General features: G+C 36.1%; 2 protein-coding genes across 3 annotated transcripts; both read left to right on the forward strand.

The window, feature by feature from the left end:
* The first annotated feature begins 2,340 nt into the window (after positions 1-2,340).
* On the forward strand, positions 2,341-11,442 carry prss56 (serine protease 56). Of its 2 annotated transcripts, XM_051129386.1 has the most exons (13): positions 2,341-2,753; positions 4,814-4,972; positions 5,051-5,305; positions 6,175-6,363; positions 7,405-7,513; positions 7,801-7,957; positions 8,071-8,213; positions 8,333-8,492; positions 8,610-8,798; positions 9,407-9,574; positions 9,728-9,878; positions 10,000-10,351; positions 11,380-11,442. In XM_051129386.1, the coding sequence occupies exons 4-12, from the start codon at positions 6,302-6,304 to the stop codon at positions 10,079-10,081; spliced, it is 1,221 nt and encodes a 406-aa protein (XP_050985343.1). In that variant the 5' UTR covers positions 2,341-2,753; positions 4,814-4,972; positions 5,051-5,305; positions 6,175-6,301; the 3' UTR covers positions 10,082-10,351; positions 11,380-11,442. The 2 variants fall into 2 exon arrangements, with proteins under 2 accessions (XP_050985343.1, XP_050985353.1); XM_051129396.1 differs by lacking the exon at positions 11,380-11,442 and having other exon boundaries at positions 9,733-9,878; positions 10,000-10,099.
* chrng (cholinergic receptor, nicotinic, gamma) lies at positions 10,276-23,453 on the forward strand. Its single transcript, XM_051136919.1, has 16 exons — positions 10,276-10,351; positions 11,380-11,442; positions 11,634-11,740; positions 12,717-12,886; positions 17,168-17,232; positions 18,360-18,496; positions 18,580-18,624; positions 18,726-18,847; positions 19,032-19,187; positions 19,285-19,382; positions 20,651-20,851; positions 21,095-21,209; positions 21,335-21,449; positions 21,566-21,812; positions 22,953-23,086; positions 23,245-23,453. The coding sequence occupies exons 1-16, from the start codon at positions 10,276-10,278 to the stop codon at positions 23,434-23,436; spliced, it is 2,043 nt and encodes a 680-aa protein (XP_050992876.1). The 3' UTR covers positions 23,437-23,453.
* Positions 23,454-23,690: the final 237 nt, after the last annotated feature.

Here is a 23,690-nt window from a genome sequence, read left to right on the forward strand (position 1 = left end):
GCTGTTTTTTATTTATTTATTTATTTATTAATCATTTCTAGACTTGGGAAAGTCATGTCAATTAATAAAATCTTTATAATATCTTTTATAATGAATATACATTTTTCTAGTTACATAATATTTTATCAAGTAGAACTCGTTGAGTAAAAAAATATTTTATTAAATCCTTAACCAGTAAATCATGTAAAACTGGAAAAGTCATGTAGTGTTCGAGTATTGTTCAGACAAAAACTGTTGTCTGTTGATTGTTTACATTTATAATTGGAAAAATAAATGTATAATTTAACTTATTAAGCGCATAGTGCTGAAACCCTATTGTAATTGTTAGTATGGTCACAGATCAGCGATCTCCATGTAAAACTGATCGGGCAGACCAAACCGTAAGTCATAGAGACTTGAAACTTGGAGGGATTGTGGTACTCACACCACCTATAACGTGACCAAGGCTCACCCCAATTGGCCTGATGGGGGCACTACAGTGATCAAAAGTATGAAATCGCTTATGTCGTTGGAATCCTTTGATCACGCCGGACAAAACACACACCTCAGATTTGAAACCAGTGCAGAAAGATTCTCTGGGGCATGAATAGCAATAATTATCAAAAAAAGTTGAACTTTCGACTCACCGTCGCAAAGTGGCCCCAAAACATTCGAAAGGCATTTTTAGTTAAATGCCTATAACTCCTAAACAGGATGAGATATCTTTGGCAAACTCAGAACACTTATGTAAAAGCTCAATCTGAGGTCACAGGAAAAAAACGTGGAGCTTGGCCACTTGGTGGCCCTATAATAGGGAAAAAAGCATACAAGTGGCTATACCTGTGCAACCATTAGTCCTATTAACATGAAAATCGGTGTGCATGGCCTTGGTCCAAGGTGCCACAAGAGTCTACAAAGACATCTGCGTATCTCAAAAAACATGGCCGCCATTGACTAATGAATTTTGAGCACCTGTTAGACAAGGTTAACGGAGGCCAATTGGAACGAAACTCTGTGGGCCTGTTCAGCTCATGGCCTCAAATGTCTGAGAGAAATATGAAAAAAAAAAGCCCACTGGGGAGTGATACCGCATCTTTTCAGGGGCATAAATGATTGTTCATCGCAATTTTTTGCACATACTCATACAATATATTTATATCATACGATAGAACTCCTCATTCTGGGCAACTGTGCCTCTAGAACCACTGCTGTCAATCAAATCGTTTGTTAAATGATTGAGATGATGTCAAAACCTACTTTTGCAAACTAGTCCTAGTTTTTTTTGCTTAATCTGGAAAAAAAAAAAACAAAAAAAACACTGCAGTACAATTCTTGGGACTCTCTAGGTCAATAATCATCAAATTTTTTTTTTGAAATTTACCTTCTGGGGTCGTTTAGAAAAGTAGCCTGTCCAAATATACCCCAAATCCTATAAAGCCTAAAGGAAAACTCAAAACTTCATAAAACCTGGTGAGCACATGAGACGGGTGATTCTAAACAACTTTTAAGGAGATCGGACCACAGCTGACGCTATAACAGTCATAAACCTTAAAAAACAATATTTTTATAAATTATCTGGATTTGCCAATAAGGGTTTTTTTTTTTTTTTTAAATCAATGATTTATGTGGTTACAAGCTTGCTAAATAATGTATTTTTTCATCTGTGATAAAATGCCTTAAAGCGTTTTATTATTTTTATTTGCATTTATTATGCAGCCAAATGGATGTCAAGTATTCGCTTTCATCCAAATATAAACTTGTCAAGCACTTCCCATGAAACAACAAAAGTAGTTAGACTTCCATATACATGATTTTTTTATTTTTGTCTATCAACTATTGTAACAATACAAATTGGATTTTTTTTTTAAGCAAACTTCAGTTTGCTTTTTCAAATGTTGCTGAAAAAGTTTTCAAAAAAGATTTGGAAAGCAACTTCTGTGACAGTCTAACAAATTAGGAAGCACAACACAAACTTTTCTACGAACCCTCGACCAGTAACGAGTAAACAAACGATGAGCCGTTGTTTTTTAATGTTGTATCTTTTTATGCAATGAGGCTATGCTGAGCTGAGAAAGATGTGATGATCTGAACTGACAATATTTTAATGGAGCACATAAAAGCGTGAAAGTGATCAAGGAGGTCGGCGTGCCTGTGATCGCCACATTCGCAAGCTTTGAACTCTCAGGGAGGAGCACAATGCTCTCATTCAGAGATTGGCTGAATGACAGATGCTCCCTCTCTCGTTCTCTCTCTCGCCCCCCCCTCTCTGTCTCTCCATAACGTTAATGAATTCAAACAACCCGCCCCCTACCCATCCAGCTCTCTTTCTCTTCCCCTCTTTTTCTCTCACCACAGAACATTTCCAGCTTTGGCAAGTTCCTCGTGATTTGCTCTCATCGTCTTAATGAATTCAACTGGGAGTGCATTGGCCCTGATGCCCACCCCCTCAGAGAGAGGTCCAGTGCTCTTGCTTATATCTGCAGGGCTGCTCCATGCCCTTCCATTGTTCCATCTGCTTCTGTCACTAACAGATCCTCCAAGAGGAATTGTGGGAGAAAGCTAAGCTGGCCAGGAGGTGGGAGAAGCCTTAATGCGAAGGGAGCTGCTTCTTAAGGCTGTTAGAAAATACATTTTTCGCTTGGAAGACTCACCTGTGGACAGCTGAAGTGGAATCATGGGTGTGATGTCACTGCTGCTGTTGATGATGATTGGCTGGTGTGGTGGAGCGCCACCCGTGAGAGAGGTGTACAGAATGCCACAGAGTGCACTTAAAGGTAGGTCAGGTATTTGTTGTTTTGGCTACTTCTACATTCTTAGAAAAAAGGTACAGAAGTGTCACTAGGGCGGCACCCTTTCAAAAGCTAATAATATTGTACTTTTATGGTATTGTACCTGAGTGACCGCCCTAGTGACAGCTTTGTACCTTTCTTCTGAGAGTGTAGATGCAGAAGATGCAATCTCACTGTGACGACCAAAAAATTTAATGGTCACACTGTTTTCTTTTCAGTAATCTTGTCAAAAAAACGATACTTTGAACCAAAACATGAAAAGCTATTCCAATGATTGTAGTCATTGATGTCAGAGCTCCAACAGCTTGCTTTGACTTCTGAGAATAAATTATTTTCCACAAACTGTTTTCTAAGAATAAACATTTTGACTGTTACTGAATAAGCATATGTGACCCTGTACCACAAAACCAGTCATAATGGTGAATTTTTGGAAATTTATACTTAATTATATTCAATTATATAGAATAAAGATTCTATAAAGCTGAATAAATAAGCTTTTTTTGATGCATGGTTTGTTAGGATAGGACAATATTTGGCAGAGATACAACTATTTGAAAATCTGGAATCTGATGGTACAAAAAAAAAAAAAAAAAAAACAATGAGAAAAAACTGAGAAAATCATCTTTAAAGTTGTCCAAATGAAGTTCTTAGCAATGCATATTACTAATAAAAAATTATAATCAAAAATTACATAAAATGTACAAAATATCTTCATGGAACATGAACTTTACTATGATTTTTGGCATAAAAGAAAAATCTGTAATTTTGACCCATACAGTGTATTTTTGTCCATTTCTACTAATATTTTGTCTATGTGCTACTTAAAACTGGTTTTGTGGTCCAGGGTCACATATATCATATTTAAATACATTTAAATATATGCATTTTACAGATTCTTCCATCTAAACAGTCATGCTTCTTCACTGTGTATTTTCTGACCAACTTAAAACCTTTCTAAAAATTTTTTGGAGTCTATATGGTCTACTTCTCAGATCTGAATCCACAGATTTGTCACATTCTGAGATTGTCGCAAACATATTCACACACTTGATTGAAACTGAACACAGCCAGCTTAATGAAGTCAGTGGTTTCATCCACTGTGTAAATATGGAGTATTTTCAACATAGGCTCTATACGTCTTTCAATAAAGCATTATTTTTTTTTTTTCAGTTCTCGACTGTTGTGTGCCATCACAGTGAGACTGTGTTCAGGAGTTTAGCGTAGTCACCATAGAGGCCAGAGTTCAGGCTGTTAATTAAGATCTCAATCAGCTTTGAAGTCTGTCTCGCTCTCTGGGATATAGAGAAGAGCGGATGACTGAATGTGGATCGGTGTGTTTGAACTTTGTGTTTGGTGTCTACAGTGCTGCTTTGAGCATGACTTTGCTCACTTGTCTTGACAGAAAAACCATTACTGACAAAATACTGTTTGTTTTCTGTGCAATGTTAGTTTTCTCCCTGTCTAACAGGGAATATTCTCAGAACTTTGGCTAATGTTCTGGCAAAGTTCTCTCCGGTAATGTTAATAAAAAGTTTATTCTGCTCTTTAAAAATGTTCTCAAAATATTAGCACAAAAATGTTCTTTATACGTTGTTCATGGAATGTTTATTCTGAAACAATTTTGTGTTAAACTATAATGTTACTATTTGTTTCATATTGTTCAGAGAATGAACATTCTTGCGTTTGCAAACTTCATAAAATGGAATGTTCACTTAAAGGTTTCTCTAATGTTCTCGAATCCAAAAGAAATTTAAAACATTTTTTAAAAACTGGACATTTTGAACATTCAAAAACATTCAGAAACCTTATAGTAACATTAGCAAAACATTCTTACAATTTTTTTTTTTGGGTCTCTGTCTTTGTTTTTGTATTTGTTTGTATTCACATAAACACCAAATCAACACAATTTTCTGCTCCACTGAGGTTAAATGTCTCATATTATTCTTTATACCTACTTTTAATGTTTTCTTTTGATTTGCTTTGTATTGGTTGTTTTGAGGCATGTACTCACTTGTACTTGCATCTCTTTCTGCTTCTTTTTGCAGAGCTGTCTGATAGAGGAACAGTAGTGATGGAGGCCGCTCTGTCCCGCGCTCTGTCTGCCGTAGATGCTGCCGTATCGGACCGCAGCAAGGCTGAGGCAGGCTGCAGAGGGTGTGTGCCCTGTCTGTTTCAGGACTGTGGACAGCGAAAAGGCACTTGTGGTAAGCTTGACTGCACACACTCTTTATTTGACTCTTTGACTTTAAACACGGATGCTGATAGTGGTGGTATTTCTGTAGCATCTCCAGAGGATACACAGTCAGAGCCTAGCTGTGAGGTCATCTCCCATGCCCAGCAGGAAGCTGATGAAGGAGAGAGGAGCTGGTTGCTGAGTCAGGCATGTGGCTTCTATAAACGCCGTTGCACACCTGAACAGGTGAACAAAGATTTGTGCATCAGAGTCATGGGAGAGAGCTGCAGTGCTCGTGTCTTGCAGTGCAGTCTGCTCAACACCATGCAGAACCTGGAGCCAGCCACACAGACCACAGCACAGGGTAAGAGAAAAAAAATAAAAAAAGTTTAGTGCATTATGTAAATGTACTCAGAACTTTAAAATCTTTCTTTACAGGGAACCCCAGGTATTAAGACTTTTATGGCTTAAAATAACAAGTAAAAAAAAAAAACATTGGTTGCAATTTTTAGTCGAAAGGAAGATGCCTGTGAATGAATAAAACTTTCTAAAGACCTGCGTCTTTGTTCTCTCAACTTTAGCCCTGATGCCTTTGAGGCTTTTAGTAGACCACATACTGAGCTTACAAATGGCAGAGACAAGAAATGCTAGATGCCATCCTGGCAGAATGTAAACATGCCGACGCTTGTCAGGACACCACAGCCACTGAAGGAGTTTCTCAGCGCAGATTTCACTCGATATCCAGGGCGTTTCGATTCCTTTTGGGGAAAAATCGATGGTACGGCATTTGGTTTAAGCCTGCGCTTATATCCATCGCCACTTGTAAACACTTTAAGTAGCTGTGGTCATCGTATCAGTATTTTATTTTCTGAGTTGCGGTAAAAATAGCAACAGGTAGCGTCAGTAACTCACCTGGTGCAACTATTTTATGACATCAAAATAATTGCGCCCCCCCATAGTCCAATATATATATATATGGGTTTTTTAAATAACTTAAATATTTTGTGGGTTTTCCACTACAGCCAGAGACAAGTCTTAATACCCAGGATTCCCTTTAAAAATGAATTAACAGTTTTACATAATCTACATGATTTAAATTTTTAAAAATTACATTGAAAACAAACCTTGGCTAAGATTGTCAATGGACTTCAGGAGAACCGATATATAAATTATAAGTCTCTTTTAATGTAATTTCAGCTGTATCTAATTATTCATGTTGCTTTGTTTATATAGCTGTGTGTGGCCAGCGTTTCGCTGTCTCGCAGAACATGACACAGCCTCGCTCTCGTATCATGGGGGGATCTCCTGCCCTCTGGGCAGCTGGCCATGGCTGGTGAACCTTCGGCTGGACGGGGCTCTGATGTGTGGGGGTGTTCTGGTTGACAGTTCTTGGGTTCTCACTGCCGCCCACTGCTTTGCTGGGTAAGAGAGCAAATACATATCTACATAATTTAACTTAAAGGAATAGTTCACACAAAAAAATTTAATTCTGTCATTAATTGCTCACCCTTGTGTCATTCCAAACCTGTAAGACCTTTATTCATCTTCGGAACACAAATTAAGATATTGTTTATGAAATCCAAGAGCTTTCTGACCCTTCATTGACAGCAATGCAACTGACATGTTCAAGGCCCAGAAAGGTAGTAAGGACATTGTTAAAATAGTCCATATGACATCAGTGGTTCAACCGTAATGTTATGAAGCTACGAGAATACTTTTTGTACGCAAAGACAACAGAAATAACTACTTTATCCAACAATTTATTCTCTTCTGTGTCAGTTTCCGTTGCCATTCATGTGAGTACAACGACAAATGCATGTGGTGATGCTGATCCAAGAGAAGGCATTCTGACGTAGAACCTGGATGGGCTGCGCCTTGTTTACAAGCAGTAGAAGACACACGCTGTACGTAAAACAGTCTTTGTAAACATGTCTGAAGACTGTGACAGAAAGGATGACTTGCAAATTTTTTTATCCAGACTTACTTATTTGAACCAGAATATACAGATGATGAACTAAGAGAGATGAACATTCTACATCAGAAAAAGTTCTTTTTGTTTTTTTTTTTTTTTTTTTTTTGTGCACAAATAGTATTCTTGTTGCTTCATAACATTACGGTTGAACCACTGATGTCACATGGACTATTTTAACAATGTCCTTACTACCTTTCTGGGCCTTGAACGTGTCAGTTGCATTGCTGTCTATGCAGGGTCAGAAAGTTCTCAGGTTTCTTCAAAAATATCTTAATTTGTGTTCGAAGAAGAACAAAGGTCTTACAGGTTTGGAACGACATGAGGGTGAGTAGAATTTTCACTGTTGGGTGAGCAATCCCTTTTAAGTGTGCCATAACATTAAAAAGCACAACATTGTTTTTTTTATCATGCTGTTTTCACCACTTTATGAAAAGGATTATAAGGATTGTAAATTGTCTGCTGAATGTATACAAATTATCTCCCCCAATTAGGAGCCGCAGTGAGAGTTACTGGACAGCTGTAGTGGGAGAGTTTGACCTCACAAAAACTGACCCTGATGAGCAGCTCATGAAAGTCAATCGCATCATCACTCATCCGAAGGTAGAAAGGTTCTATTAATTTTATATTATACATATATATATAAATATATATCAGTTGTCCTCAATGTGAAAAATCTCAAAATCATACAGTCAATAAAAAACATTTTTGTATGATCCCTCTTATTTTGGTAAAATTATTAACATTTTGCAGATTCTGCAAGGTGCATGTAAACTTTTGACCTCAACTGTATCATTTTATTTATTTATTTTTGAAGTAAAAACAATGTGTAGTGTTTTATTATTTTTAAATATTTCCCATCTGTGTCCAATCCTTTTCTCTTGGTGCAGTTTAACCCAAAGACGTTCAATAACGACATTGCTCTGGTGGAGCTGAGTTCTCCAGTAATTCTGTCTGAACGGGTCACACCTGTCTGCTTACCCTCTGACCTCGATCCACCGGCTGGTACACCCTGTTTGGTGGCCGGCTGGGGCTCCTTATATGAGGGTATGACAATCTGCATAACTCATATTTTAGAAAAAGTGCTCATAATATCCCACAATATTTGCCTAAAAGCTGTAAAGTGTTTATGTTTGTCTTGATTCTCTTTATGTGTGTAGACGGTCCTTCAGCAGATGTGGTAATGGAGGCAAAAGTGCCCCTGCTGTCCCAGACCACCTGTCGCAGTGCACTAGGGAAGGAGCTGCTCACGAACACAATGTTCTGCGCTGGGTACCTGTCTGGAGGCATCGACTCATGCCAGGTATCTCCACATTATTGTACTAGTTTACTAACTGATGAAGAGACATGGTACCTGCTTTATAAACACTGCATCTGCTTTGCAATCATCTTACTTGAATCTGTGTCCTTGCATGTGTTTAGGGTGACTCTGGAGGGCCGTTGATCTTCCAGGACAATTTATCAGGACGATTTCAGCTGTTTGGCATCACCTCTTGGGGGGATGGCTGTGGGGAGAAGGGAAAGCCTGGCGTTTACACGCGGGTCACAGCTTTCTCTGATTGGGTCATGACAGAGATACAAAGTGAGTTGCTCAACATGTTGCACACACTACTGAAACAAAGAATATCTCCACTCACCCACACTTTTTGCTTAATGAAATGCTGCAAAATCTTTTTGCATTCCATTCTCCAAATTCCAGAGTCCTTTGGGAGTCGGGAGCCCACATGCCCTGAGCTGCTTAAGACAACTGAGCTGTCTGAAGAACAGCAGATGTCAGAGTTCACCACGCTCTGCCACTTCTACACACTATCCTGCCCTCCCACCCTCGACCCCTCTGCCTGTCAGCGTCTCGCTCAGGACAAATGCCAAAGCCGCTTTAAAAAGTGCCGTAAGTTATCCAGACAGTTTAAATTTTAAAAATCCAATTACATATTTAAACAGAATTCACTTAGAGTTGAAGGGATAGTTCATCCAAAAATTAAATTCTGTCATTAATTACTCACCCTCATGCCGTTCCAAACCTGTAAGACCTTTGTTCATCTTCAGAACACAAATTAAGATATCTTTGATGAAATCTGAGAGAAGAATGTTGAATAAATGTCATTATTTTTGTTTTCTTTGCACACAAAAAATAATCTCATAGTTTCATAACGTTATGGTTGAACCACTGATGTCACATGGACTGTTTTAATAATGTCCTTACTACCTTTCTGAGCCTTAAATGTGTCAGTTGCATTGCTGTCAATGCAGGGTCTGAAAGCTCTCGGATTTCATCAAAAATATCTTAATTTGTGTTCTGAAGATGAACGGAAGTCTTACAGGTTTGGAACAACATGAGGGTGAGCAATTAATGATAGAAATTAATTTCTGTGTGAACTTCAGGTTAATTTTTTTTAAATATGATTAAAAAGAAATATTATTAATATAGAAAACTGTCTATTTCTAGGCAGTATTTTCTATTGACTTTCTCACTGTCCGCTGTCTTTCTCTCTACAGAGTTGCATTCCTTCCTGCAGACTCTGCTGGACTTACTTCAGAGGGCCGATGACTATATCAGAGATAAAGTTGATCTGACCTTCTTCACTCAGACTCTTCCTCAGCTGGTGGAGAATGTGTACAGCTCTGCTCAGATACCACGAAAGCGTAGAAGTTCATCTGAAACAGGTAGAGCCATTAAACCTTTCTGCACTATACTTGTACAGCCAGTCAGGGCTCAGGAGAGGATATACAGTGCTTTACAGAATGTAATATCTTTTAGGATCTTTATATATCATTCTCCATATTGTCATTCTTCTAACCAACAAATTATTCTCAAAGAGCAGGTAGGCCAGCCAGCACTATTCCAGCAAGTGGGCCCCCTGGTGGACGACTGGGAGAGCTACCTTACAGGCATTGCTGAAGATCTGGATCAACACAAAGAACTAAAAACTCACAGGAACTGTCTCAGGAGCAACAACTCTTCATACCGGTAAACTTGTTTAATTTTTTAAGTTTTAAAGTCTTTAGATGTGATGGAGCAACACTGGATGGAGCTCACTAATAATAATAATAATAAATGAAGACTGATACTGATTTGATGAAATTTTCAGGATGAAGATGGTGAAAGAGCTCCTCTTCAGCAGCTCGACGGATCGCTGCGCACCTCTATTGCTGCCCTTCGTTCCAAACTAGAATCATTGCGCATTCCTGTCATACCAGAATTGGACCACCAACTGTTTCAGAGGGATTTCACCATTCCCACCACTGGAAAACAGGATAATAGTGCCAAATCTAGAGAGTCTGTATTGTCAGCTGACATTTGGACTGGTCTGCTATATGAAGCCCTCAGAGGAAGCGGCACAGGAAGTGTCACAGGACATCCAGTGATGACAGCATCCCCTCGGGATGATATGGATACAGCATCTAGATCTGTGGAAACTTCGACCCAACCACTCTTTAAAAGTAAGAGTTAATAATGGGAAATTGAGTAGCAGAGTACTGAGGAAGAATAATAGGAAACCATAGTTTTTGAAAGTTCTTAAAGGATTTTTCAGCAATAAGTAGAATGTATTTTACCTGCAATAGTCATCCCACCACAATAAAATTATAGAAGTTAATACTTTTATTTAGCAAGGATGCTTTAAATTGGTCAAGCGATGATAAAGACATATATAATGTTACAAAATATTTCTATTTCAGGTAAATGCTGTTCTTCTGAACGTTTTATTTATAAGAGAAACCTGGCAAAATTCTACTTTTCAACATAATATTTTTTTTTTTTTTTGAGCAATAAGAATATTAGAATGATTTCTGAAGGATCATGTAACTGGAGTAATATTGCAAAAAAAAAATCAGCTTCGAAATCAGGAATAAATTACTTTTGAAAATTTATTCAAATAGAAAAGTTTTTTAATTAGTATTTTTTTTAATTAAAGTAGTATTTTTAAAAATAATTTTTAAATAGTAAAAATATTTCAAAATTGTACTGATTTTGCTGTACTTTGGATAAAATAAGAGCAGGCTTGGTGAGCAGAAAACTTTTAAAGAGACTTCTTTAAAAAACATCTTACTGTTCAAAAACTTTTGACTTGTAGTGTATGTTTTAATGTTTAAAAGCAAAGAAATTAGGACAATCAGGAATAATAGTATTGTAAGTTTAATATTGTTATGTAAATAAAAGTATTATAATAATATTAATTCATTAATAATATATATTTTATAATATTTATTTTACAGTGCAGTTGTGTATTATTATTATTGTATTGTATTATTGTTAATAATAAAGTATTATTAATAATAATTATTTATTGATTAGTTACATTTAAAAAAAAATTAAAATATAAATAATGTTAATAAAATATTTTTTTTTTATTTTGAACAAATAACAAAATAACAACTATTACAATTATAATTAGTAGTAGTTGTTGTAATAATTGCAGAATTATGTTAAACCATCAATGTCCAGACTAATAGACTAATAATTGTTTCAGAGCTCCTGTGGAGGAGAAAGAGAGATCTACACAAGCGTCAGATACAAGGAGTCAATGACAAAGGTACAAATTCTTGTTTCATTAACATTTAGCATTGCTGTCCATTGGAAATTATGTTATGGAGCCTGTACACTTCAGCTACATCATTTTTATGATTTGAAAAGGAATATGAGTTTAATATTACATTTATTTTATGGAATATGAGTTTTTATTATTTAATTTATACTGTAAGGCTTTTTTCTTTGTTTTTGTAGTTTGCTCAGGAGTAACTGAATCAGCTCAGCTGGTCAGCACTACCAAAGAGATGTACAGCTGGATCCTGTCTGTTCCATCCAACAACATGAACATGATCTTCCAGGAGGTGAGTGTGTGTGTGTCGTAGAAGTTACTAGACTTCATTTGCAATGAAATCCTGTGATTGCAAAGCTGAATTTTCAGTATCATTACTCCAGTCTTCAGTGTCACATGATCCTTCAGAAATCATTCTAATATGCTGATCTGGAGCTCAAGAAATATTCTTATTAACAATATTGAAAATAGTTGTGCTGCTTAATATTTAGGTATTTCAGGATTCTTTGATGAAAAGAAAGTTTAAAAAGAATAAAAAAAAAAAATTAACATTATAAATGCCTTCTACATACCTTCACTTTTGATCAATTTAAAGGCATAGTTCACCCAAAAAAAAAAAAAAAAAAACTCATGATTTACTCACACTCAAGCCATCCTAGATGTATATGACTTTCTTCTTTCAGAGGAATACAATTCAAGTTACATTAAAAATGTCCAGTCTAGGTGTTGAGATTTTAAAGCCCAAAAAAGTGTGTCCATCCATCATAGTGTACTCCACACAGCACTGGGGGTTAATAAATGCCATCTGAAATGAAGCTATGCATTTGTGTAAGAAAAATAGCCATATTTATAACTTCATAAACCGTAATCTCTAGCTTCTGCTAAGTGTCATATGTGTGTTTATGAGAGAGTGGCATTCTAGCAGATGACATATGACATAGGCACAGCCTATAGAACCATGTGGAGTACTTTTTATGATGGATGGATGCACTTTTTTGGGCTTCAAAATCCATTCACAAAAGCCATTCACTGCCATTAAGCATGGAAAAGCCAGGACATTTTTTAATATTACTCTGGTTGTATTCATCTGAAAGAAGAAAGTCATGAACACCTAGGATTGCTTGAGGGTGGGTAAATTTAATTTTTGGTGAACTATCCCTTTAATGTATCTTTGTTGAAAAAAAAATCTACTTACCCCAAACGTTTATGTATGTTATGTTTGTGTGGTGTTTTATTTAAATTCTGTATGCATGTGTTTATCATTCCAGGTGCTGGTTGACCTGAATTCTAAGAATGAACGTGGTTTGTATCAGTCTCGGATCAAGGCCACTATTGGTGGGCGACCTTTGACCTTTTACAGCTTGGTGGGTTTGGAGAATGAAGCGTTCTACCGCAGCATGCCACGCATCATTGCCGTCGCCATTGATGCTCTCAAAACGTAAAACACACTCATATATGTTGCTGAAATCATACTTGAGCTAAAATGGCATCTGTGACATTACATCCTAAACTCTCTAAACTGCTGCTATGGAAATGATTGGATGGGACCTCCTTTCTAGAGCAAACACAGAAGCTGACACTTTTCTGGAGGATAAAGGGTCTCATTTGGTCACTGTGCTCTGAGACGGGATTGATGGTAACAGTATATCCACTCTGACTTAACTTATTTCACAGGGACAGAGGTTGATCCTCCTGTCTGAGCTGTAAACTGTACAGATATTATATTTGATGTTTGTTATGTATTTATTTGTATTACTTTATATTTTTTATATGAAAACAAAGAAGAAAATAAAATGTTTAAATAGTTAAAGATTTAACTATATTTAAATAAATTTTGTCTTTATGAGCTTGTCAGGAATTTCTTTCTTTTTTTTTTTTTTTTTTCTTGAAAATGTGTACATTTTATGGGTCTGGTTTCCGGTCTCATCCACATCCTGTTGTTAGCTGTACAAAACAGCTCATTTTGGTTCTTGATATTGCAAATTGCTGTGTTTTACCACATTATTTTAATGTATTGTCTTAATTATGAACACACTGGTTTGTAGTGCAAACAGTTTTACTGTTCACTGCATGTTGTTATTCTTCTCGTTATTTCCTTATAGCAGCTAATGAACCTGGTAATGTAGTAATCTGAAAAAGGGCAGTAATATATGAGCTCCTATATATTTTATTAAATTGAGCAATTTGCTTTTATTTTGACCTCCTGCCCTCTTCCTTTCTTTTTCTTTTCCCCCCTTTTCCTATTTTTCTCCTTTTTGCTTCTTCTTCCCTTTTCCTCCTTTCCTTTTTTCTTTTTTCCCTCTGCCTTTCTCTAAACATTCTAATCTTTCATTCCCATCTTTTGATCCTGTTGTATTTGTAAATCTTTTTTAATTTCTGTTATTTTTATCCTAACTCTTATATAACATTTGTGATTTAATAGATGGGAAAGATAGGTAAGTGCTGTGAGAAAACACCTTATTTAGAAGCTTGTTTACCTCCACTTAAACTGCACTTGCTATGAGCGTGTCAGTTCACGGCAGCTGAACATCTCTGTCAGCAGGAAGCAGAGTTGAAAAACTCAGGGGGGCTTTTTCGTCGGCTACTGTGTTAATTGTACTATTTGGCAACAGGTGTCCTTACATTATTAACAAACGTCAATCTGATTCTTTATTTGGAGCTGATGACAATCCTCAGGGCTTTAGAATGAGCACTAAAGATTCTGTAAGATCCTAAAGGAACACTGAGAAATGGCATTCTGCGTTAGTGCTTGATAGTTATTGACAGTTGCGGCTCATTGTCTGCTCCACCTAGTATGTTCTCTTTAAAAAGCATGCTTAAGTGGTTTATTCAGAGCAATGTAAAGTCACTTTCAGTGCTGATCAACTGTAGTTTCACAGGTTTGCATGTTTATGTAATCCTTGAGTATGTTTCGGGATCAGTTTGTGCCTCCCTGTACTTATGAATGGATAGAAATAATGCATGAGATGGGCTGGTGAATACCAGAAGAACTGTCACAGTAGAGATGCAAACAGCTGTTTTTATATTCTTGGGTAATGATTGACAGGATTAGATTAACTAGTTCCTCTAGTTTAGAATTCCATATTAATCCATCTCTTGCCGATCTCAATCAACAGTAGTACCAGATGGTACAAAGCATTCTATTCTGTTTTATTAGAATGGAATTATATGGAAAGGTTTTGTATCTCTGATCCTCAAACAAACAAGCAGTCTCTAGAATCAGTCATTCCAGAATTCCAATGTGTTAAAAATAAACCTCAACACTCAATGGTGAATGGTTTGTAGAGGTGCAGGGTGGCAACACAAGATATTTCTGAACTCTCTGTCTATGATCAGATATGATGATCTCTTGTTACATTTACTCAGACAGCTTTACACATAAAATTTGTGGTTTATTGAAAGGATGTTGAAAAAAATCCATCAATCATTCGTTCATTGGTTAGTCTCTGTTTTTATGCCTGTCTATGTGATTTTATATTTATCTGTTTGTTTATTTAAACAGTTTCTTTGTACTAGACACCAAGTAAACCAGTTTTACCAGGAGTTTGATTGATAGGCAATCTGATCAATCATAAAGCAGAATCTGCCAATTTGTCCGACAAACCAAACAATAGAGTAGATTTATATTGGTGGACTTGAACTTGATAAATGGTGTGCATTGATGTCTTTCTGCAGCTAAAACAATATACCTTCTGATGTTCATTCATGATGTTTATTTTGAGCTATAACTAGTAAAGAGGAAGAGATGATCAGTTGATGTGCCGCTTGAAAAGAGGTACTACAGCGATCATTTACTGATTGAATTTCTTTACAGAATTACAAAATTTAATAGCTGGAAGTTTGTTTCATGCCCAAAGTAACCTGCTCTGTCTTGTCTGTCAGAGAACACGTGAGAACAGTGTTTTTGAATTAATCAGTTAAGAGAATGATTGAAAGAATCATTCATAAAGACAGTTACTTTATATGTTTAATTAGTTTTTGTAATTAGATGTAGAATGTTAGAATGGTCACGGATGAGCGATTTCCATGTAAAACTGATTGTGCAAACCAAACCGTTAGTCATAGAGACTTAAAACTTGGAGGGATGGTAGTACTCACACCGCCTACAATGTGACTGAGGCTCACCCCAATTGGCCTGACGGGGGCGCTACAGCGATCGAAAGTACGAAATCGCTCATACAGTAACTCCTAAACCGTCAATTGTAGGCTCAAGTGTTTTAACTCAGAACACTTCTGTTTTTCTAAAAAAAAAAAAAAAAAAAATGGCCACCATTGGCCGGTGAAGTTTGAGCACCTAGACAAGGTTAATGGAGGCTGATCAGAATGAAATGGTAGGCCTGTTTGAAATTTGAAAGAAATTGAAAAATGATTGTACATTGCATGGTTTTCCACACATACATGTAATATTCATATTGTTTGAAAGACCTCCTCATTCCAAACAACTTTGCCTCTAGAACTACTGCTGTCAATCAAACTGTTTTGAAATTTACCCTTTGGAAAGCTGTAACAGGGTCCTTTAGAAAAGGGGCCTGTCCAAATATACCGAAAAGCCTATAAAGCCTAAAAAAAAACTCAAAACTTCACGAAACCTACTGAGCACATGTGACAGGTGATTCTAAACAAGCATGCAAAGTTTCAGGGAGATCGGACCACAGCTGGTGTTATAACAGTCATAAATGTTATAAAAACATCATATTTCTATTGTAAATCACCTGGATTTGACAAAAATGCTTTTTTAATAACTGAATTAGATGGTTACAGGCTTGCTAAATAATATTTAATGCCTTTTTCCTTATGTGCTTAAATACCTAAAGTGCTTGAACCCTTGGAAATCGCTGCTCACAGCTATATTTTTTGATTTAATGTATGCTTTTTAAACAAATTAGTTGAGTGAATGACTAAATAACTCACACAAAACCATTTTTATTTCCCTAAAAAAGACAATGACTTCACCTTTTTGTTTTTTGTCAGTTTTTTTTTGGAAAAAATGGACAAACATCCAAGTTTCTCATTTGATGTATCTCCAAGACATCTTAAAACAAAGTTGACTAAGTGCAGCTGTCATAAATTTATGCCCCAGAGATGCCATTAGGTTTAAAATAATCCACCAGAGGATGTGATTAGCACCCGTTGACCCACAGTACAGCCCACAGATCTGCTCACTCACTCAGATATTCCAGAAAAACTTTCTATTCATGCAAAAAATCTTCACTAAACACCTCAAGATCATAAATAGAAGCAAAACCAACTTCCCAATTTGTCAATGAAGAAATTTCTGGTGTTATGACCCTCTTTGTCTCCCCAGATGACAATCGTTGAGACAGAGATGAACACATGGCAGCTGATGACACATGTCCTTCCACAAATCATGCCTGGGATACCATCTGTGCAGCAGCTTGTGGGAAATACTGTAACCTTATCTTTCTGCTTTACATCAGAGAAAGAAGCAGACAGAGAACTAGTTCCTGTGACCTCACTTTGAGGTCTGCAACATGTGTGTGTGCGTGTGCATGTGTGTATAGTGACAGCTGACAATGTGAGGAGCTGTATGGGCACAGACTGTGTGGGCATTCTGAAAATAACAATGAGGATTCAAGTTTGGAACCACACCTATTTTTCCCGTAACCCTTCCCATTTCTAAACAACTGTTTCCCCTCACACACACACTGACCAGGTGCTGGAGAGCTCTTCTTTACTAATGCTGCTCTGAGGATAATAGACATGGCTCCGATCTCTTCCACAAAAACGTCTGGTTATGGACCCTACTGTCGCTCTTATTCTCGGGTAATAAGATGTGTTTTTTTTTTTTTTTTTTTCATTAAATTTTGAGGGTTTGTGATGCACAAAGTCAGATTATGAACTGGTGAAGTTTTTAGTTCAACACATGCAGACTGTCATAATATGCTGTAGAAAGAAAACTGAAAATAAATTCTGGTGGACAAATCCTTTATGGCACCACTGGTCTTTACATTTTCACACTTTGTCTTTATGAAGTGTTAAAGTTAGAGAATGGATTGTTAGCATGCTAAACTGTCAAACAGGGTGTTAAATAGGGTGTTAAATCCTTGTTGATTTACACAAGTATTACATACAGTAAAAGCTTGCCATGTCTATAAACATATATCTGCTTTAATAGGCTAATATAGAGATATTTTTAACTGTAAAGATGTGCAAAGTGTGTACACAGACCAACCAAGACTAAAGGTCAACAAGAAGACTATTCTCAAAATAAGGAAAAACAAACAAATAAAAAACTGACACAAAATGTTGAACCCTAGGATTCAGTACAGGGGCACAATTGGTATTTGGACACATAAGTCACACTTAATGCATATATGAATGTCAATACATTACATAATAGAAGAGAGGGGAAAATACAAACATACAAAACATCTCCAACAGGTGCAGGACCAAAATTAAAAAAAATTAAATTAAAAGAGTAAATAAAATTAAAAAGTAAATAAATTATAATGACTTTTAAACTGGTATTTTAGTGGATTTATCCATTTTGGGATTTTACATTTTTCTCCAAAATATTATGAGCAAAATACATCTTGTGTTTTATAATTTTTACCTTGCAATCTTAATAATTAACAAAGTGAAATATTTGCTTTGTGCTTTATCTTTAAATCCCACATGATTTACTATTTTAGTTTAATAATATTAATATTAGTTTTAGTATTAATATTAATATTAGTATTTTAAGTTAACTAAACTTATAATCAACCACAAACACTATAAATTATAACAATACATTTTTACATATTGTTCACACTTAAAAAACATTACAATGTTGAATTTTAAGTGATAACTAATTGCAGCAATCATTTTTTATTACAAACACTCAAGTTATAGTTTTTGTAGTGATGCTCAACAAAAGATTAGATTGACATGGTATCTGTGTGTTTCAGATGTGATCTGTAATCTAGAAGGATCTCTGCACAGAGATCTAATGGTGGGATACAACAAGAACATACGGCCTATGGAGAACCATGGTGACATCACCGATGTGAAGATCAAGATGACCCTCACCAACCTCATTTCTCTGGTAAAGCTCTTCATGTGTGTATACCCAAGATAAATGTGTGTGTAGTATGTAACTGTGGTTTATCATCTTTTTTTCATGTTCAGAATGAGAAAGAAGAAACCCTCACCACTTGCGTTTGGATTGAGATGGTGAGAGTAATCACATCTGTGTTACATCTATGTGCATGTACAATATGGTAAACAGTGATTTCAGAGGAAAATACCTTTCTTTCTCTTTCTCTCTCTGGCAGAAATGGCATGATTATCGACTCCGCTGGGCAAACAGGACAGGGTTTGAGGTTTACGAGAACATCACACGAATGCGTCTTCCCTCTAAAGCTATATGGCTGCCTGACATCGGCCTGGAGAACAAGTGAGATTGAAGACTGATTTGATTAAGCAGATTATCCAGAATTTAACTAAACACAAAAGGAACTCTACCAAAAATCACTTATCAGCAGCTCGCTGTGTCTTCAACTAGGCTTTTAGTTATGAAAATAACTAGTCTGAAATATCAAATTAGTCCATCAAATGTGATTGTAAATACCTGTTTGCAGTGTGGATGGGCGTTTTGAGGTGGCCCTCTATACTAACGCTCTGATAGATCCTGACGGTAGCGTGGTCTGGTTGCCTCCTGCCATCTACCAAAGCTCCTGTGCCATTAAAGTCAATTACTTCCCCTTCGACTGGCAGAACTGCAGCATGGTGTTTAGGTACGGCTGATCCGTCTGTCTTAACAATGTTGACTGGTGGAAATACATGGAAATAGGAAGATGCTTCATTCTGCTTTCACTCTGATTGCTTTGGCAGGTCTGAGACGTACAATGCCAATGAAATTAAACTGATGCTGTCAGACGAAGACAACGTCACTATGGAGTGGATTGAGATTGATCCAGAAGCTTTTACAGGTACTACATTTCCTGTAGCACATTGTGTTTTGCTGGAAAAAAAGTCTTTATAGTATATAGGGTTTGCACTTAAAGCACGATTTGGTCAGTTACCCGGATGCACGGCCATACTGGTGATCCTCAGATGTAAAAAACAGAATGGATTGCACGGTTAATGTATTACTGAATACGTTATTCTGCAAATTTATGCTGTCTAAACCATTGAAAAACATGTGGAAGCTGCTATCATATAGTGAAGGATTTAGTAAGCAGAAGAGGGCACAATATTTTGACAAACTAAAGTTAATAGGTGGTAAAGATACATATGAGCAGTATTAATTAATATATTAGCCTAATTTTTAACCTACCTGAGCAGAACAAGAACAAGAACAAACACGAATGTTGTCAAGATTCTTGCCCTGGAAATCCTGGTTCAGTTTGGGCAATCACAAACACCTTTTGTTCATCAGACAGTTTTTTGCACTCTTCTTCTTGATTTGTTATAACTTTTGGCAGTCTATAGTCAAATATTTTTCTTGGTCCAAATGATTAGTACCGCCCAAAACATGACAATAATTGACCATTTTCAGCAGCAATAATCAGCTGCTGAAAATTTTTTCGTGTATTCCCATTGAAATGTCTGTATTTCCCCTGCAAAATTTCATCGAACAGCGATAAAGGTGACTGCAGCAACTGTTTATATTTTAGTGTATTTTTGCGACTTTGGAGCCCCCTACATAAATGTAATTCACTGTATCACTGTGGTACATTGAATCGCCTGCATGTTACCGTAAATTCAGCCAAACGTCTTATGCCTCGTGTATACAATAAAATGATTTTGAAATGTATATTTCAAGGTAAAAAACAAACAAACTTACATGTAAACTTAAATGGTTTTTAGTATGTTGCTGTTACTGTTTTTTTTTGGGTGGTTGCTCTCTAGGTGGTTACTATAATTTTTGTTTGTTTGTTTTTCAGTTTTACCATGCAGTAAAAACAAATACAGTTACTTAGAAAAGTAGGCTAATATCACATATTGACATCTTCATTCTGGATATTCTTTCTTAGCTGTTAATGGCTTTTTAACCCATTACAAATACAATTACATTAAAAAAGTACTGTAATATCACATCTCTACTCAGCAAGCCTCACACAACAGAGTTTAATGTGGTGAATTAGAGGTTTGCACAGATTCCTAACTGTGAGGAATAGTTATAGTAATGCTAAACACCACTAATGATCATTTTTACTTAATAACATGTATTTTGTTCTATGCATTGATTGGTCAGAGAATGGGGAATGGATTATTAAGCACCGCCCTGCTAAGAAAATCGTGAACAAGCGATACAGCCCAGATGAGTTGGAGTACCAGGAGATCATCTTTTTCCTCGTCATCCAGAGGAAGCCACTGTTCTACATCATCAACATCATTGTGCCCTGTGTTCTCTTCTCATCCCTTGGGCTGCTCGTCTACTTCCTGCCGGCCAAAGGTCAGACTCTACAGCAAATGCTAACAGATGTCACTGTGGCTGATGTCCAGTATGCTTGCTATTTCAACAAGTTCTTATAAATGTCAATTTTTTTTTTTTTTTTGGAGGAACTAAACATGAAGTGTGACTGTAATGTCATCCAGAGCCACTGACCAGCAGTGACAATAGGAGAAACCTGTGAATAAATGAGACATTATCATTCAGTTATAAAATTAATCAGTATGTTTGTTTTGTTCTTAATAGCTGGAGGACAGAAATGTACTATGACCATTGCAATCCTGCTTGGGCAGACTGTTTTCCTGTTCCTTATTGCTAAGAAAGTGCCAGAAACTTCCCAAGCTGTTCCTCTCATCGGAAAGTGAGTCTGTGCTTTTATTCACTCATCACACTTTTTCAGCAATTACTAACTTAAGAAAACAGTTTACATACAATATTATGTGTTCTAGCATACATTTTCTAGAGAAATCTGTGTTCTTTTGGCAGGTATCTGATGTTTGTGATGTCGGTGACCACAATAACTGTGATGAACTGTGTGGTGGTGTTAAACGTTTCTCTGCGAACTCCAAACACCCATCCCATGAGCAACACCATCAGAAAGGTTCAACTAACAATTATTTATTTAAGCTTTTTGTCCAATCCATAAAGACATAGTGAAACCATTGTTATTATACATTATGCTTTATTCGCTTTACCCTCCATTTTGGTGCTACTTAGGTCTTGCTGAATATCCTTCCTCGTCTGCTGAGGATGACAATGCAGCGCTGGACACCTGAGCAGGAGGAAGGGGATTTTAAAATGTTTGCCCTGGGCAATGGCACTCCACTTCGCCGCAGGAGACGAAGCTCTCTCGGATTAATAGCAAAGGCTGATGAATATATGTTCAGAACAGCACGCTCAGAGCTGATGTTCAGTCGACTGAAGGAGAGGAAGGGGCTGCTGAAGAACACTTTGGAGAAAATACGTGAGTTAAAGGGAAATTTCACCCAAAAATGAAAATTCTGTCATTAATTACTCACCCACATGTCGTTCCAAACCCGTAAGACCTTCGTTCACCTTCGGAACACACAAGATATTTCTGATGAAATTCAAGAGCTTTCTGACTCCTAGACAGCAACGCAACTATCATGTTCACGGCCCAGAAATGTAGTAAGGATATTGTTAAAATAGTCCATCTGACATCAGTGGTTCAACCTTAATTATATGAAGCTATGAAAATACTTTTTGTAGGCAAAAAAAAAAAAAAAAAAAAAAAAATATATATATATATATATATATATATTTAATAATTTAGTTCAAATAGGATGCATTACATTAATTAAAAAAGTAAAAGTAGATGTTTATAAGGTTAGAAAAGATTTACAAGTAAATATTTAAAATAAATGCCCTTTTTTGTATACTAAAAAATATATCACGGTTTCCATAAAAATATTAAGCATCACAGTTTTCAACATTAAGGGAAAAAAACCTTGAGTAATGAAAATACAGATTTGCCATAACATATATTTATTCATATATTCTAAAATATATTTGAAAAAAAAACTTTATGTGAAAAAATATATTTGAAAGAATTTCTTTTTTTAAATTTTAAATTGTACAAATATTTTGACATATTACTGTTTTTTTTTTTACTATATATATTTTTCTTTCATTCAGCATAAAAATAAATATCATAAAAAAATATTTTTAAATAATTTGTGTATCTAATAGTATATAAATCACACATTATTAGTATATATAGATAGATGATATAATACTTTAGATATTTTTAAATAATATTAATAAAATAGATATTAAATTAAACATTAAATACAGCTAAATTACATTTTCATTTACATATTTTTTTTTTCATTTTCAATTATAAAAATATTTCAATTTTCTCATATTGTTTTTTAAAAAATAAATAAAATAAAAATTATCTTTTAAATAATTAGCGTATTCAATAGTCTATATGTTTATTTATTTTTTCAATATTTTTAGATAATGACAAAATATAATATTAAATCAAATGTGATAAAATCAACTATATGACACTTTCAATATTTTTTTTTTCCTGCTGTATGGTTTCTGGCCTTAAATTTGCTCTTTTGTGGTCTGTCTTCAGAAAATGGTCTGGGAGGGAACACAGCACAGGATCTGGAATCCAGTTTGGCATCAGCTTCACCAGAAGTGCAGCAGTGTGTGTCTTCCTGTAAACACATTGCAGAAAGTGCCAAGCATCAAAATGACTTTCAAAGTGTGAGTGACTGTTCCAGAATTCTCCAAACATGAGGCTGAAAGTGCCTCTCATTTACACAAGAACAGTGGATGTTTGTGTTAGGGTTTAACTTTTCCAATACCAGAAAAAACTAGTGTGACGTCTGAATTCCGGTAATCCTTTTCATCTCACTCTGCAGGAGAATGAAGAATGGTTTCTGGTCGCCAGGGTGATTGACAGGATGTGCTTCATCGTCATGGCGCTGCTGTTTATACTAGGCACCATCGGAATCTTCCTGATGGGACATTTTAACCAGGCACCATCTCAGCCCTTTCCTGGAGACCCCAAAAAATACCTGCCTGAAATCTCACCTGAAGACATCACAGGCTGAATGCAAGTTTAAAACCAAATGATAGACTCAGAGAAACTCCAGCAGAAGTCTGGAGGACTTTGTTGAAGATGCTCTGGAGACAAAAAGAACATCAGATTGTTCTAAGCTATGGCAAAGGAGCTCTCAGCACTCTTATTTAGTAGTGCTGCAGGTCTACAAAAGTGATCGAAGATCTCCAGAGAAGAGAGTTGGTTGGATCCGAAGCCATTTGAGACTTAAATTGGCTTTGATGAGATGTTGATAATTATGAAGGT

Source organism: Labeo rohita, chromosome 2 (genome assembly GCF_022985175.1).
Source record: "Labeo rohita strain BAU-BD-2019 chromosome 2, IGBB_LRoh.1.0, whole genome shotgun sequence".
NCBI classification, from domain to species: Eukaryota; Metazoa; Chordata; class Actinopteri; order Cypriniformes; family Cyprinidae; genus Labeo; species Labeo rohita.